Genomic DNA, 12,936 nt, shown 5'->3' on the forward strand with positions numbered 1-12,936 from the left:
TGTATGTCCTTTTTTTTTGGTCTGGTGCTCATTACATGTTTTCTGATCTTTCTTCAGAAGATTCTTTGACACATCTACCCCAGGCAGTACGGGAAAGGTGAGTAAAGAGGATTCTGTAGAACCATTAAATAATAAGCATATCATGCTTATATATGCAATCATTTAGAAAAATAATGTCGTATAATATAATATATATTAGCAAAATAACTACAAAAGCAGATGTGGAAAGTGTGCGCTTGGTGCTAGTGTACATGTGTCTCCAATTCCTTGGTGAACCCAGAGTGCATGGAAGGACTCTGGAGACTGGGACTTGCTGTCCTCCTTTGTCCTCTTGTTACTTCAGATTCCTTGCCCCTCAGCATGGCAATTCCAAATGTCTCTGGGGTATGGGCACTTCTGAAAGTCCCCAACATATTATAAACACTAGAAGGAACCTAATGTTTATAGGCACCCTAGCCTCTGTTTGTCAGACAGTGGAGATGGATGGCAGGAGAGAGATCACTTGATCATTACCTGATAGGTTCACTCCCTCTGGGGTACCTGGCATTGGCCACTACCAGCAGACAGGATACTGGGCTTGATGGACCTTTGGTCTGACCCAGTATGGCCATTCTTATGTTCCTAAGAAACAGAAGTAATCCTCTCCACCCCACACTCAAATAAACTTAATGCTCATTAGGCCCTGCTCCCCAAGTGAGGGTCTACGACAGGGGTTCTCAAACTGGGAGTTGGGACCCCTGAGGGGGTCGCGGGCTTATTACATGGGAGGGTCGTGAGCTGTCAGCCTCCACCCCACAGCCTGCTTTGCCTCCAGCATTTATAATGGTGTTAAATATATTAAAAAGTGTTTTTTATTTATAAGGGGGAGGTCGCACTCAGAGGCTCGGTATGTGAAAGGGGTCACCAGTATAAAAGTTTGAGAACCACTGGTCTAGGGAATAGAACAATATCAGAGTGGTAGATTCCAGTCAAGAACCTGGCTGTCACCTCAAAGATGTTAAATCAGGGGACTCAGTGCCTCGGCTGATCTCTGCTGTTGACACACAACACAGAGAGAAGGCTCTTGTATAGCCTTGTAGGGCATTAAAGAGCTGTTTCCTTCAATTGGACCCGTGAGCAGAGTAAAAGCTAGCATCATTTTTTGGCATGGATGTGAAGTGCATCCTATGACACACTCTGGCCCTGTGGTTTCAGCAGCAGATCCAGATATATCAGAAATGCAGATTGTATTGAATTAAAAATTATATGAACGAGCAATCCAATCAGGTAGGCTACCTGGTGGGTTTTTATTCATTTATTTGTTACTACCCCCATAATCTTTAATGTGCTATAGAGTTTTGTATTGTCAGCTCAACTTCATTGGAGAAATGGTAGGGGGTGAGGGCAGTTGGGTCTGTTGGTAACTGGGAAGGTGTGTGCACTGGGGAAGGGACAAATCTCTTCTTTTTTTGCCCTTTGCAGCCTGGTTTAGAGGTTGCTGTGTATTTTGAGGTATGAGGGACTTGTTTTTTTCCACTGCCCCAGTAACTCTTGACAGTAACCAGCTCTCCCACTGCCTTGTCCCAGTATTTGCCAGTGCTTCCAGCAAAAACAGACAAGCACGTTAGCTGGGCACTTCTGCTTGATTGGCACTGAGATGGTTTATGTTAATAGGCTAGCTGCCTTTCCCAACTAGTCAGGGAGCATGCTGACTGAGCTGCTGCTCATGCATTTCCTAAGCATTCCCACTGGTGCTATGCAGAAACCATGATATGGAACTAAAGCCCCCTGCTGAAAACACACATTACTTACCTCCTGCAATGTGGTGGGAGGAGTCCTAAGGTAAAGTTTCCATCCAACACGCACACATTTATTTACTCAGTTCAGCTCTGGGGTCAAGCCACCATGGAAGATGAATAGAAACTAGCACTGGTCTCCACGCCCACTGCCAGATTAAAAACACTGTCACTCACCAGCAAACTGGCCATCACTAGGATGCTTTGTTGTGACAAACTCACTCCCAGATCACTCTCAAGGGGGTATGCTTAGCAAGCAGTACTTCTGACCCTGGGACTCTGGTTGCTGGGTGGAACATTTATTTCAGGAGAGCCCTACAGGGATTAAGGACAGTGATCTGCAGCCCAATGTGTTTGCACAGAATCACAGAAAGATGATTTATGAGTGCGCTATTATTTTTGCTTCTCATATGGGTGCTTTGCTAGTGCAGGGAGACGGAAGAGATGCCTTATGTAGCAAGCAGTTTGCATTTTTCATTTTTAAAACTGACAAAGTGGAACTTACTGTCCCTCTGCAGGGCCTGTGAGAATGTCTGTTTCATTGGGAGGCCGTGGCGAATCGTGGACGGGACTCTGAATAAACCAGTGTGTAAGGGCATGATGGAAGCTGTGCTCTATCACATCATGACAAAGCCCGGCATAATGGAAAACACCTTGCTGCAACATTATGTGGGGGTTCTTCAGCCTGTTTCTGTCTTGGAGATACTACAGGTACATTTGTTATCAGATGTTGAACGTTATCCTGTTTCAGCCTCTGTTTAGTGTGACTGTCCCACTGGAGTGTTACAAAAGGGTCTCACCTGTCCACACCACAGTAACAGACTCCCTTGTAGGGAGTCCCAGGGGAGAAGCCAACAACTGTGAATGGACTGTGGAGACTGAGTTCCCGTCTCATCCCTTGAATAGGTTCATCTAGGTCAGGGCTGGGGCATGCTGCCTGGTGGGGTTGATAGGAAATGTGCCCTGTCCATGCCTGTTCTTTGAATTATTGTGGTGCTTGGGAGCAACTGCACAACTAGGATTGCCTTCTAAAATGGGCCTATTGGTGTGAAATGTCAATCCTGGCCTGGGTCGGAACCTCCAGTATCCAGAACTGCTGCTTTGTCATGGGACAGGAGCCACAGAAGTTCCACGCAATCCTTTGAAGCATTCTGGTGACCCAGTTTGGGTCCCAACCCACAGGTTGAGAAACCCTGATCTAGACAACATCCAAAATCCACTCCCCCTGACAAGAACGCTAAACATGTAGACTTGTTGGGAAGGAAGGTCTTCACGTCCACTAGCCTTCTGTTCAGAATAGCAAACTATCCTGTCCTATTGGCTAAGTATGACTATCTGAACTATTCCAAGATCACAAACGGTAGAAAAGCTGTCACGGCAAGACAGATCAGTTCCAGACTCTTACTGAAGAGAGTAAGCTGATGGCCAGAACCGCATTACAATCAGCGGTTGATGCAACAGACATCTCATCAAAAAAAGCTTTTGGTACGCCTTTTGCTACTGTCTCACAACCGTCTCATAAAAAAAACTAGAGACATATAGCCTAGACCGGAAGTTCTCAGACTGTGGTCCGCGAGCTCCATTCAAGTGGTCCGCGGATAATTCCCTCTCAGGTGCATGCCTGGGCGGTCACACATGAGAGAATGAAGGGCTGCCCAGCTAATTAGCAGAGTCGTGCAGATGTGGCTCCACTAATTAGGAGCCTGGACCCTGGAGAAGATGCACATGTCAAGTGAGGTGGTGGCCTTGGGGGGAATAGGGCGGAGGTGGGAGGGGCAGGGGGATGGGAGGAATTTGAGACTTGCAGGGCTGCAGTGGCCAGAGAAAGAGGCGACTTTCCCCAGTTCCAGGGCTGTGGCTGCCAGGAGAGACAGCCCTCCTTCCCAGCCTCAGCTCTGTGGCTGCTGTGGTGGGGTAGAGAGGGAGAGACCCTCCTCCTTCCCAGCCTTAGCTCTGTGGTTGCTGTGGTGGGGGAGCGACTCCGCTCCTTCCCAGCCTCAGTGAGGGAGAGAGGGCACATCCACTGCATTAGAAAGGTATGACTAGTGATATTAAAATATGAGTTGTGTGCTTTTCTTTGTAGAACAAAAAAAACTTTTATTATTAAGAGGTTTTTTTTATATAGCGCTTTTATCCAAAGCACTTTACATTCGTTAGCTAATGGTACAAACAACATTTGGAAAGATCATTAAGTGGTCTGCCGAGACCCTCGGCAATTTTCAAGTGGCCCCCGAGAAGAAAGTTTGAGAACCACTGGCCTAGACAACCCTATAATAAGGTGGGTGTACAGTTGGCTGGCTGGGGATCTGGAGTTCCAACCTGGAGAGGTAGCAAGCGCTTTGGAGGACAGGATTAGAATTCAACACGATGTTGAAAAACTGGAGAAATGGTCTGAAGTAATAGGATGAAGTTCAATAAGGACAAATGCAAAGTACTCCACTTAGGAAGGAATAATCAATTGCATAAATACAAAGTAGGAAACGACTGCCTAGGAAGGGGTACTGCAGAAAGAGTTATAGCAGATCACAAACTAAATATGAGTCAGCAATGTAATACTGTTGCAAAAGTGAACATAATTCTGGGATGTATTAGCAGGAGTGTTGTAAGCAAGAAACCAGAAGTAATTCTTCCACTCTAGTCAGCACTGATAAAGCCTCAATTTGAGTACCGTGTCTAGTTCTGGGCACTGCACTTCAGGAGAGATGTGGACAAATTGGAGAAAGTCCAGAGGAGAGCAGTAAAAATGATCAAAGGTCTAGCAAACATGCCCTGTGATGAAAGATTGAAAAAAATGGGTTTGTTTAGCCTGGAGAAGAGAAGACTGAGGGGGGACATAAGTCTTCATGTAAATCATTGTTGTAGAGAGGAGCATGATCACTGAGGACAGGACAAGAAGTAATGAGCTTAAATGGCAGCAAGGGAAATTTAGGTTGGACATTAGGAAAAACTTCCTAACAGTCAGGGTAGTCCAACACTGGAACAGGTTACCTAGGGAGGTGTTGGAACCTGTCACTGGAAGTTTTAAAAAAAAAAACACCTGTCGGGGATGGTCTAGATAATCCTGCCTCACTGCAGGGGACTAGATGACCTTTCGAGGTCCCTTCCAATGCTACATTTTTGATTCTATCACCTATGGAATTGACTTAACTCTAATTTGGTGAGAGCTATAGTGGTGTAAGAGCCACAGGGAGGCATCACCATTTTATGTATCTACGGTAGTTAGTCCTCCCAAAGCTATCCACGCTATATTGTCCACTCCTGAAATGTCTGGTTGCTCTCCTGCTCCAGGGTCGCCTGACTGAATGTTCTCCTTCAGTTTAAATGCTAATTAGCCCCTTGACTATCTGCATTTGCAATTTGCTTTTGTTGCAAGTTCAAGGATCCTGATGCCATTGCCACAAGTATGCCTCAGGCTTGCCTAGAATGCACAGAGCCTAGAAGTGTCAGTCAGCCCCTGGGATACCCACCCAGAGTGCAGCATGCTTTTATCAATATAGTGCTGCATTGTGTGGACACATGATTCAGGAGCAGAGTAGCTTAAACTGGTGCATGCACTCAGCAGCATGGGCTCACATTATTGGTTTAGTTATATTGCTGTAATCTATAGGAGTACCAATTTCTCATGGAGATGAGGGCTGTTCACTTATTTTTTTAATTCTCTGAAGCATCTGGAGAAAATCTATGAAGGATGTCACACAATAGTCTTACTGCGTGTTACTGGGTTTTAGCATTTCTGTGTAACTTCTTAAGCTAAAACATGTCAACTTTTCAACAGGGCTTGGAAGCTCTTGGCTGCATCAGAAGATTCTGCATGCAAAAGCCGTCGGCAATATCTCTCTTCTCTCGACCTGTTCCTGAAGAAGAGCTAACCGACGCCAAACTGAGTGAGACTCCAACAATATTCTATGAGCCTACCATAGACTGTACTCTGAGAATGGGCAGAGTGTTCCCATACGAAGGCAACTGGAATAAATGGGTGCAGATATGATCCATGTATGAGAGATGGCATGGTGCGTCATGCTTGCTTGTCCAGCCTGCGTTTGTAAATGCTAATGGAGGTGAAACTTCTGGTGTGTCCCATAACTTGTGCTCTGCTTGTCATTTTGTCATGTTTTGTTAAATAAATTTTGTTTCTTATTGGGAATTACTTCAGGCCCATTGTAAAGCAAACCGGAGGCTTGGCTCTGGGATGGGGAGCCCACCTGGCTTCTCTACAAACACAGAGTCTGTGGTCCTCAGAGGACTTAGCTTTACACATCTGTGTCAGAGAACTGAAAGCTGACAGACTTGCATGTCAAGTATTTATCACAGATCAGAGGAAGCAGCCTATCAGTCCTCCCAGACAGCAGGGTAGCAATGTTTCACCTCAACAAGCAGGGTGGAGCCTGCTTTACTCCACTCTATCAGGAAGCAACTTTACTTTGGGAGCTCTGTATTGCCAGTTCAATAGATCTTGAAACATCTTACCTGTCAGGCATACAGAATAACCTAGCAGACCACCTGATCAATTTGTTTACATATCACTGTGAGCGGTCTCTTCACCCAGATGTGGCCAGATACATTTTCCAAAGCAAAGTCCAACAACGCGTCAGCAATTCTACGAGATCACAGCCCAGGTTCCATACTGACATGGTCAGGCAGGCTCCTCTACGTTTTTCCACCAGTCTCACTCATTGATAGCCTGTTGCTAAAGATAAGTCAGGACCAGGCCAGAGTCATACTTACTGCCCCAGCACTGGTTCTCCACTCTCCCGACTCTGTCAATGAAACCTCCAATTTCACTTCCACTAGACTCAGACCTAATCTCCCAGGATCACTGTCACCTACTCCACCCAATCTCTTCACTTAACTGCATGGATGCTCCATAGCTAGACAGTGGAAAGAAGTCTTGTTCAAAAAGATATTCAAGAGGTCCTGCTAAATAGTAAAAAGCCTTCTACAAGAGCTACTTAGCTTGCTAAATGGAGGCATTTCTCCATCTGTTTTCGACAGTATGTGGCATCACTGATCAGTTCTTCAGTTGAACATATAATTCTGCAGAGAGCCTGAAGCAAGGCCTCTGAGAGGGGTGAACTGACCCATTTAGTCAATGGGCTTTTAATGCCAATACCCAACCTCCCCAGAGTAATCTGTGAAGCGAAAGAGTGTCATGAGCCCATCCTAATCCCCCAGTCTTGAGCAGGGGCAGGGAGGAGAACCAAGATTAGCTGGGCCGAGATGGGGGTGTGGACACTGACATTGGACAAAAAGCCATGGAAGGAGACTGGAACTGGGAGTCAGTGGAGATGGCAAATATGGACTAGACTTAGAGGCCAAAAGCAGAGCGAAACAGATTGGACAAGGAGGTGGGGTATGTGTGTCTGTTTGTGCATTGCTCCCATGCTGTTCATGGAGCTCTGGTGTTAGCTGCACCAGCAGAGACTGCAGTTAGCTGAGTCTGCAGTCCTCAGTGTTTTTCATGAAGACCACAGGCTCAGTTCAGTGGCAAAGATGCTTGGTCAGGTTTATTGTCGACAAACCAAGGTTCTAGTGCTCCAACTCAACAGTTACAGGTACACTAACCCATGTCTGCCTGCAGCAAGGCAGTAGCTCTCTTGACACAGCACCATTCCCTAGGCTAATGCAAACTGCCACTCCTATGACTTCATTTTATACAGAGAGACAGACAAGTTATGTATTACAATCCAGAACTGTTGCCACCCTTGTACCTCAAACAAAACATCCTCATCCATTATCTTGTCATTTCCTACAAGGTCTGGGTGTTCCTGTACCATCTCTTAGGAGTGTGTTCATGGAGTTACTTAAGAACTGTGTGTGCTCTGTACCATTCTCTCCAGTCAGGAACGTGCGTACTTGGTTACCTGATACAGTAGAACCTCAGCATTGTGAACCGACCACTCAACCATGCACCTCATTTGGAACCAGAAGAACTCAATCAGGCAGCAGCAGAGACCAAGTGAAAAAGCAAATACTGTACAGTACTGTATTTAAATGTAAACTACTAAAAAAAAAACTTTTTTTTTAAAAGATTTGACAACGGTAAGGAAACTGTTCCTGTGCTTGTTTCATTTAAATTAAGATGATTAAAAGCAGCATTTTTCTTCTGCATGGTAAATTTCCAAACCTGCATTGTCAATGTTCAGTTGTGAACTTTTGAAAACTATAACGTTTTGTTCAGAGTTACGAACATTTCAGAGTTAAAAACAACCTCCATTCCTGAGGTGTTTGTAATTCTGAGGTTCTACTGTACCTAACTATCCTGACAAGGCCTACTTTGGTTCATACTGTTAGCCATGCCTAGGGCACCAGCAAGGCTTATAGTGGGGACTAGGGATGAGGAGCTGGGAAAATAAGTGGGGAGACTGGGCAAGGAGACTAGAACTGGGATAAGTCTGAGGTGAATGAGACTGGGACAAGAGCAGGGGGATGGAATAGATGGGGCAGAAGGGAATCATTTGGGGGAGAGGGGGAATATGCAAAAGTCTATACCCACTAGAGAACACTTCACTCCAGAGCCTGGAATGATCCCCAAGAATCATGAGTCACTATTTCTCTGCTGTCCATAAATATCTATGAAACTCACTGGCAGTGTCCCATCTCCCTCTAGTGCTGGTCCATGTAGAGGATAATGACCTACCACTGCTATCCATTCCTCCATTAGCTCAGTTAGCAGCCATCCCTGCCTTTGATTTGGACTGGCCTTGTTTAACTCTGCAAACCAGGTTACATTATCAAAGTGCTGCAAGTTCCTCCACTAGTAGATTTGTGCCTGCAGCCTTGTCGATTGTTTTGTCCAAGCTCACTATAGGGATCTGTTGTAATAAATGGACCCGTAAACTTCCCCTAATTGTGAGTTCAGCTGTGATGAGTGAAAGGTTATAAAATACCACCTGTTACAGTGATGGAAAAAAGTGCACAAAGGAGATTGGACTAATTCATTCATTCTAACAGAGAGGCCTACTGATATAACCCAAGGGCTGAGTTAACATCATGCCTGGTAAATAAGAAAAGGATGGGATCGGCAATCAATGAACCAAAATTGGTGTCAGGAATTGGCCTAACTGGTGGACAAAATGAGAGGATAGGACATTTTGCCCATCACTCAATTTTGAGGTCCTTAAAGAAAGATAGTGGATAGTGACTGGGTTATGTTAACAGCTTTGGCGCATATATTCCATCTAAATACATACCACAGATCCTACCTGATGCAGCTTAAACAATCTCGCAGCTCTCACTTGGCCTTTTTATCCATTGGTTTGGTTTTTTTGCTACTTTGACATGAAATCTATCTGAAGGCAGAGTTGAGTCGACACAGCTCTCCTTTCTGAGCTCCGTGAGACTGGGCTTCTCTGAACTCGGAGCATGGCTGGGCAGAAGGAGCAAAGCTGTGAGAGTGCTGCTTCTCCATGACTAGGGTCCTACCAAATTCACAGTCATGAAAAACATCACGGACTGTGAAATCTGATCTCCCCCCATGAAATCTGTGCTTTTACCCTATATTATACAGATTTCATGGGGGAGACCAGCATTTCTCAAATTGGGGGTCCTGACCCAAAAGGAAATTGCAGGGGGGGTCGCAGTATTGCCACCTTTACTTCTGTGCTGCCTTCAGAGCTGGGCAGCCAGAAAGCGGTGGCTGTTGGCCAGGCACCTAGTTCTGAAAGCAGTGCACTGCTAGCAGCAGCACAGAAGTAAGGGTAGCAGTACCGCAACCCGCTCTACAATAACCTTGTGACCCCCCACAACTCCTTTTTGGGTCAGGACCCCTACAATTACAACACTGTGAAATTTCAGATTTAAATAGCTGAAATCATGAAATTTATGATTTTTAAATTCCTCTGCCCGTGAAATTGACCAAAATGGACCATACATTTGGTAGGGCCCTATCCATGACATTACATGTGGCAAACCTACGAGGGTTCTCAGCAGATTGCTGCCAAAGTACATTTTTCCTACATTTTACTCCTCCAAAGCCTGAAGAGCTAGCACAATTCTGGGAGAGGGAGTTAAGTGTTATACTACCTCATGTTACAGAACTGTAAACCAAGCTGATTGCAAAGTCTTTATGGCTCATCCATGAAATGGAAAAAGCACAGATGTGCTAATGCCAGTATGAATGTGCAGAGCTAGCAATTAAAACAAATCTTTGTATTTGTAAATTGGTCCCATTTGATGCGAGATCATTGAAAGATGAATATGGACCTTATATGTTGCTTTCCCAAAAATCATTTTCTACAGCAACATCTTAAATGTGCTACCTGTAGAATGTACCAACTGGTTACTGGCCAGGTATAACCTCACTCTCATAGGCGCCACTTTCAAAACTAGTTGAGTGTGAAAGGGAAGCTCCAAGGACAGAACCCCCAAAGTGGGGTGCCCATTGCAGCTTTTCTTTCACGGCTGGATATGGTTTTTCAAAGCACAGCTGTAATGAGAGATTTTTGCTCTGAATGTTCTGAAATACCTTGCAAGCACCTTAATAAAGGCTTGCAGAAAAATCTCAGAGAGGGTTTAAAAACAACATAACATTCACTTTTCCCAAGTGACATAATTAAGGTGGTGACAGTATCAGGAAACTTTGTCTTGCATAAAATATTAATTAGTTTTAAGATTAAGGTTCTAAATAAGTAGAAACTAGTGACAGTTTAAATTTAGAAAATCCAACATCGTTGACCAAAATGGCAGAGATGGGGATAATGCAGTTCAAATTTAGATAGTGGAAAGTTCTAACAAACAAGATGGCATCAGGGAGGAGCTTAGTTATCTAAAAATAGGATAATGTAAGAGCGGAAGGAGCCAGTCAGGACATACAAATATGCTAATAAAGAGAAACGGATCTAGACAGGAAGAGGAAATATGCTAATATATGGAAGCAGATTGGCTGAGCTAGACAAATTATGTTAATGAGTTGACCTTGAGCGAGCAACCTGTATATGAGGCAGACAGCCAGCAGGCTGAGGCTGTAGTAAGTTAGACATTAGTGGGTTCAACAGCAGACTAAGAAGAGCAAGAGTGGCAAGACATCAAAGGAAGACAGCACTACCTGGGAAGATCAAGAAGCTTCAAAGATCATCATCATCAAAATACTAAGGTTGCCCTGGCGACAAACAACTGCCTGCTAGCAGCTACCTTGCCAGCAGTAGCATCCGCCATTTTACCTCCAGCTTGAAGAGAGACCGCACCTGTAGATACTACACTCCCTAAAACTAAGACAGATCAGAAGGACTTAAGATGGTACAGTGTGAGTTTTGAATATAAGTGTAAGTCTGATCTTCTTTTCTACTTATCATTTAAGAATGTATGGCTCTGTAAATAAACCTGGATGCCTGTGTCTTGAGTGAGATCTTCCCTATCCGTCCTGCAACCATTTGCCAGCATTTGCAGTATTTTAAATGTTTAGTATTCAGTGTTAATGTTGATGCTAAATAAATGTTTAATCTGTAAATATGGTAATGGTTTTTCATATGTGTAGATAGAGGTCATGTATACCACATTGTATTAAGCACGGGGTTAAATTGTATCACTAAAACTAAAAGCCTTTGTGTATATGGGATCCCTATCTGCATGTTACATTGAAACTACTGTATTTCCTGTATGTGTTAGACATCCTACGTAGTCTGTCTTTTTATTTTGTCGTGCAGCTTTATTGTACAATTCTTAAATGTAATTCTATTGTGTTTTATTAAATCCTATGTATCTTTTCTTGCCTTATTAAACCCACTGTAACTTATGGCTTATTATATTATATATATGGCTTATATTAACTCCCTAAGGAATCAAAATACATCCATATAAGTTAGGTTTGAATCCTACTGTGTATCAACACAGGGATTTGCACTGGTTTCACTAGTTGCTGAAGGTTTTTTAAACATACCATTCGTTAAACCAGTGCAACTTTGAACATAGACAAGGCCTCTGTTTAAAATTAACCTGAAAGAAGCACTGTGGTATCCTTAGTGTCCAGCACTCAGGACCTTGATTTTAGGCCTTATGAAATGGCAGGCATCTCCACTCAGACACTGGCCTCCTACCATCCAGGCACAGGAGTTAAATATTGAAACACAAAACTAAAATGACAATTCCTCTCCATCACTCTGATCATGCTCCTTGTATGCTGCATCTCTTTTCCCTCATCTTTCACCTGTCTTTTTTTTCTCCTTTCATTCATAAGCAATCTAGGGCAAGGGGGCAGGCTTTGTCAGCTTTCTGTACAGAGCATAGTACAACAGGGCCCCAGTCCTGTGAGTTCAGTACTGATTCAGGGGAAGCATCACCCGCTGAAGCAATAGTACGATGTAAACATTTTATTTGGCTGTTTCTCATCTAGATACTGACCATTCCTGTCATTTTTTGGCCTGCAATCTTAGATCACAGCTGTGGTTAATAATAAACAATAACTTAATGCATCCCTATAAAAGAGCAGCATTGCAGTGGGAACTGCTGAATAAATAGATTTTAGCATATAATCTCTAAACAGAGGCAGTTCTTTGTTCTAACAATGTTTGCTATCAGGAAAATGTGCAGTATATGCATAACCTTCAGCCCCTGGACCATCAGATTATGGGGAATGCCTGCACTAGCAGCAGCCAGTGTTAATTTAATATCATGCACTAGTCCATGTTACCATATTTCATACAACCAAGCTGGGGAATTTTCAAACAAAGAGCAAAAATGATACTGAAGAACTTAAATCTGAAGCAAAAATTAGTCCCTCCACCTGTGGCCGCACTGGGCATTACAACACTTATAGAAAGTGGTCATGGGCTCATCAGCTGATCTGGTCTGAATCTGCATGAAGTAGGCACGAGGATGCTCACACTTGGGACACGGCTCTGCAAAAGAAACCAGAAGAACTCCAATGAGTACAGCTCCCAGGGCTAGCAAAGCAATTCTTCGTTCTGCCAGGGGAGCTCACTTCTACAGCTGCTTTATCTGAAGGGCTAGAATTCAGCCTTCCACAATCCATTCAAGAGCTATTTCAAGATGTCCACTGGCTCACTTTTTGCATGATGGGAGAACTCAGATTCATAGATTCATAGACTCTAGAGCTGGAAGGGACCTCGAGAGGTCATCGAGTCCAGTCCCCTGCTCTCATGGCAGGACCAAATACTGTCTAGACCATCCCTGACAGACATTTATCCAACCTACTCTTAAATATCTC

The 12,936-nt window shown here is 44.0% G+C and overlaps 2 protein-coding genes across 4 annotated transcripts in view; one reads left to right on the plus strand and one right to left on the minus strand.

The window, feature by feature from the left end:
* Window positions 1-5,919, plus strand: part of GTF3C1 (general transcription factor IIIC subunit 1) — a 73,808-nt gene extending 67,889 nt beyond the window's left edge. Inside the window, exons 35-37 of the mRNA XM_050968518.1 lie at window positions 58-97; window positions 2,294-2,486; window positions 5,551-5,919. Coding sequence (XP_050824475.1) covers window positions 58-97; window positions 2,294-2,486; window positions 5,551-5,763 — 446 coding nt within the window. The 3' untranslated portion in view covers window positions 5,764-5,919. The remainder of the gene's footprint in view (window positions 1-57; window positions 98-2,293; window positions 2,487-5,550) is intronic.
* POLR3K (RNA polymerase III subunit K) overlaps window positions 1-12,936 on the minus strand; it is a 38,973-nt gene that overhangs the window by 20,300 nt on the left and 5,737 nt on the right. For 2 of the 3 annotated variants that reach the window (XR_007776357.1, XR_007776358.1), the window contains exon 3: window positions 8,978-9,141. Coding sequence is in view for 1 of the 3 variants with exons in the window: in XM_050968517.1 (XP_050824474.1) it covers window positions 12,480-12,607 (128 nt within the window). In the remaining 2 variants the exon portion in view is untranslated. Of the gene's footprint in view, window positions 1-8,977; window positions 9,142-12,064; window positions 12,608-12,936 lie in introns of those variants that run through there. The other variant, XM_050968517.1, reaches the window with a different exon arrangement.

The sequence above is a fragment of the Gopherus flavomarginatus genome, chromosome 9 (genome assembly GCF_025201925.1).
Source record: "Gopherus flavomarginatus isolate rGopFla2 chromosome 9, rGopFla2.mat.asm, whole genome shotgun sequence".
NCBI classification, from domain to species: Eukaryota; Metazoa; Chordata; order Testudines; family Testudinidae; genus Gopherus; species Gopherus flavomarginatus.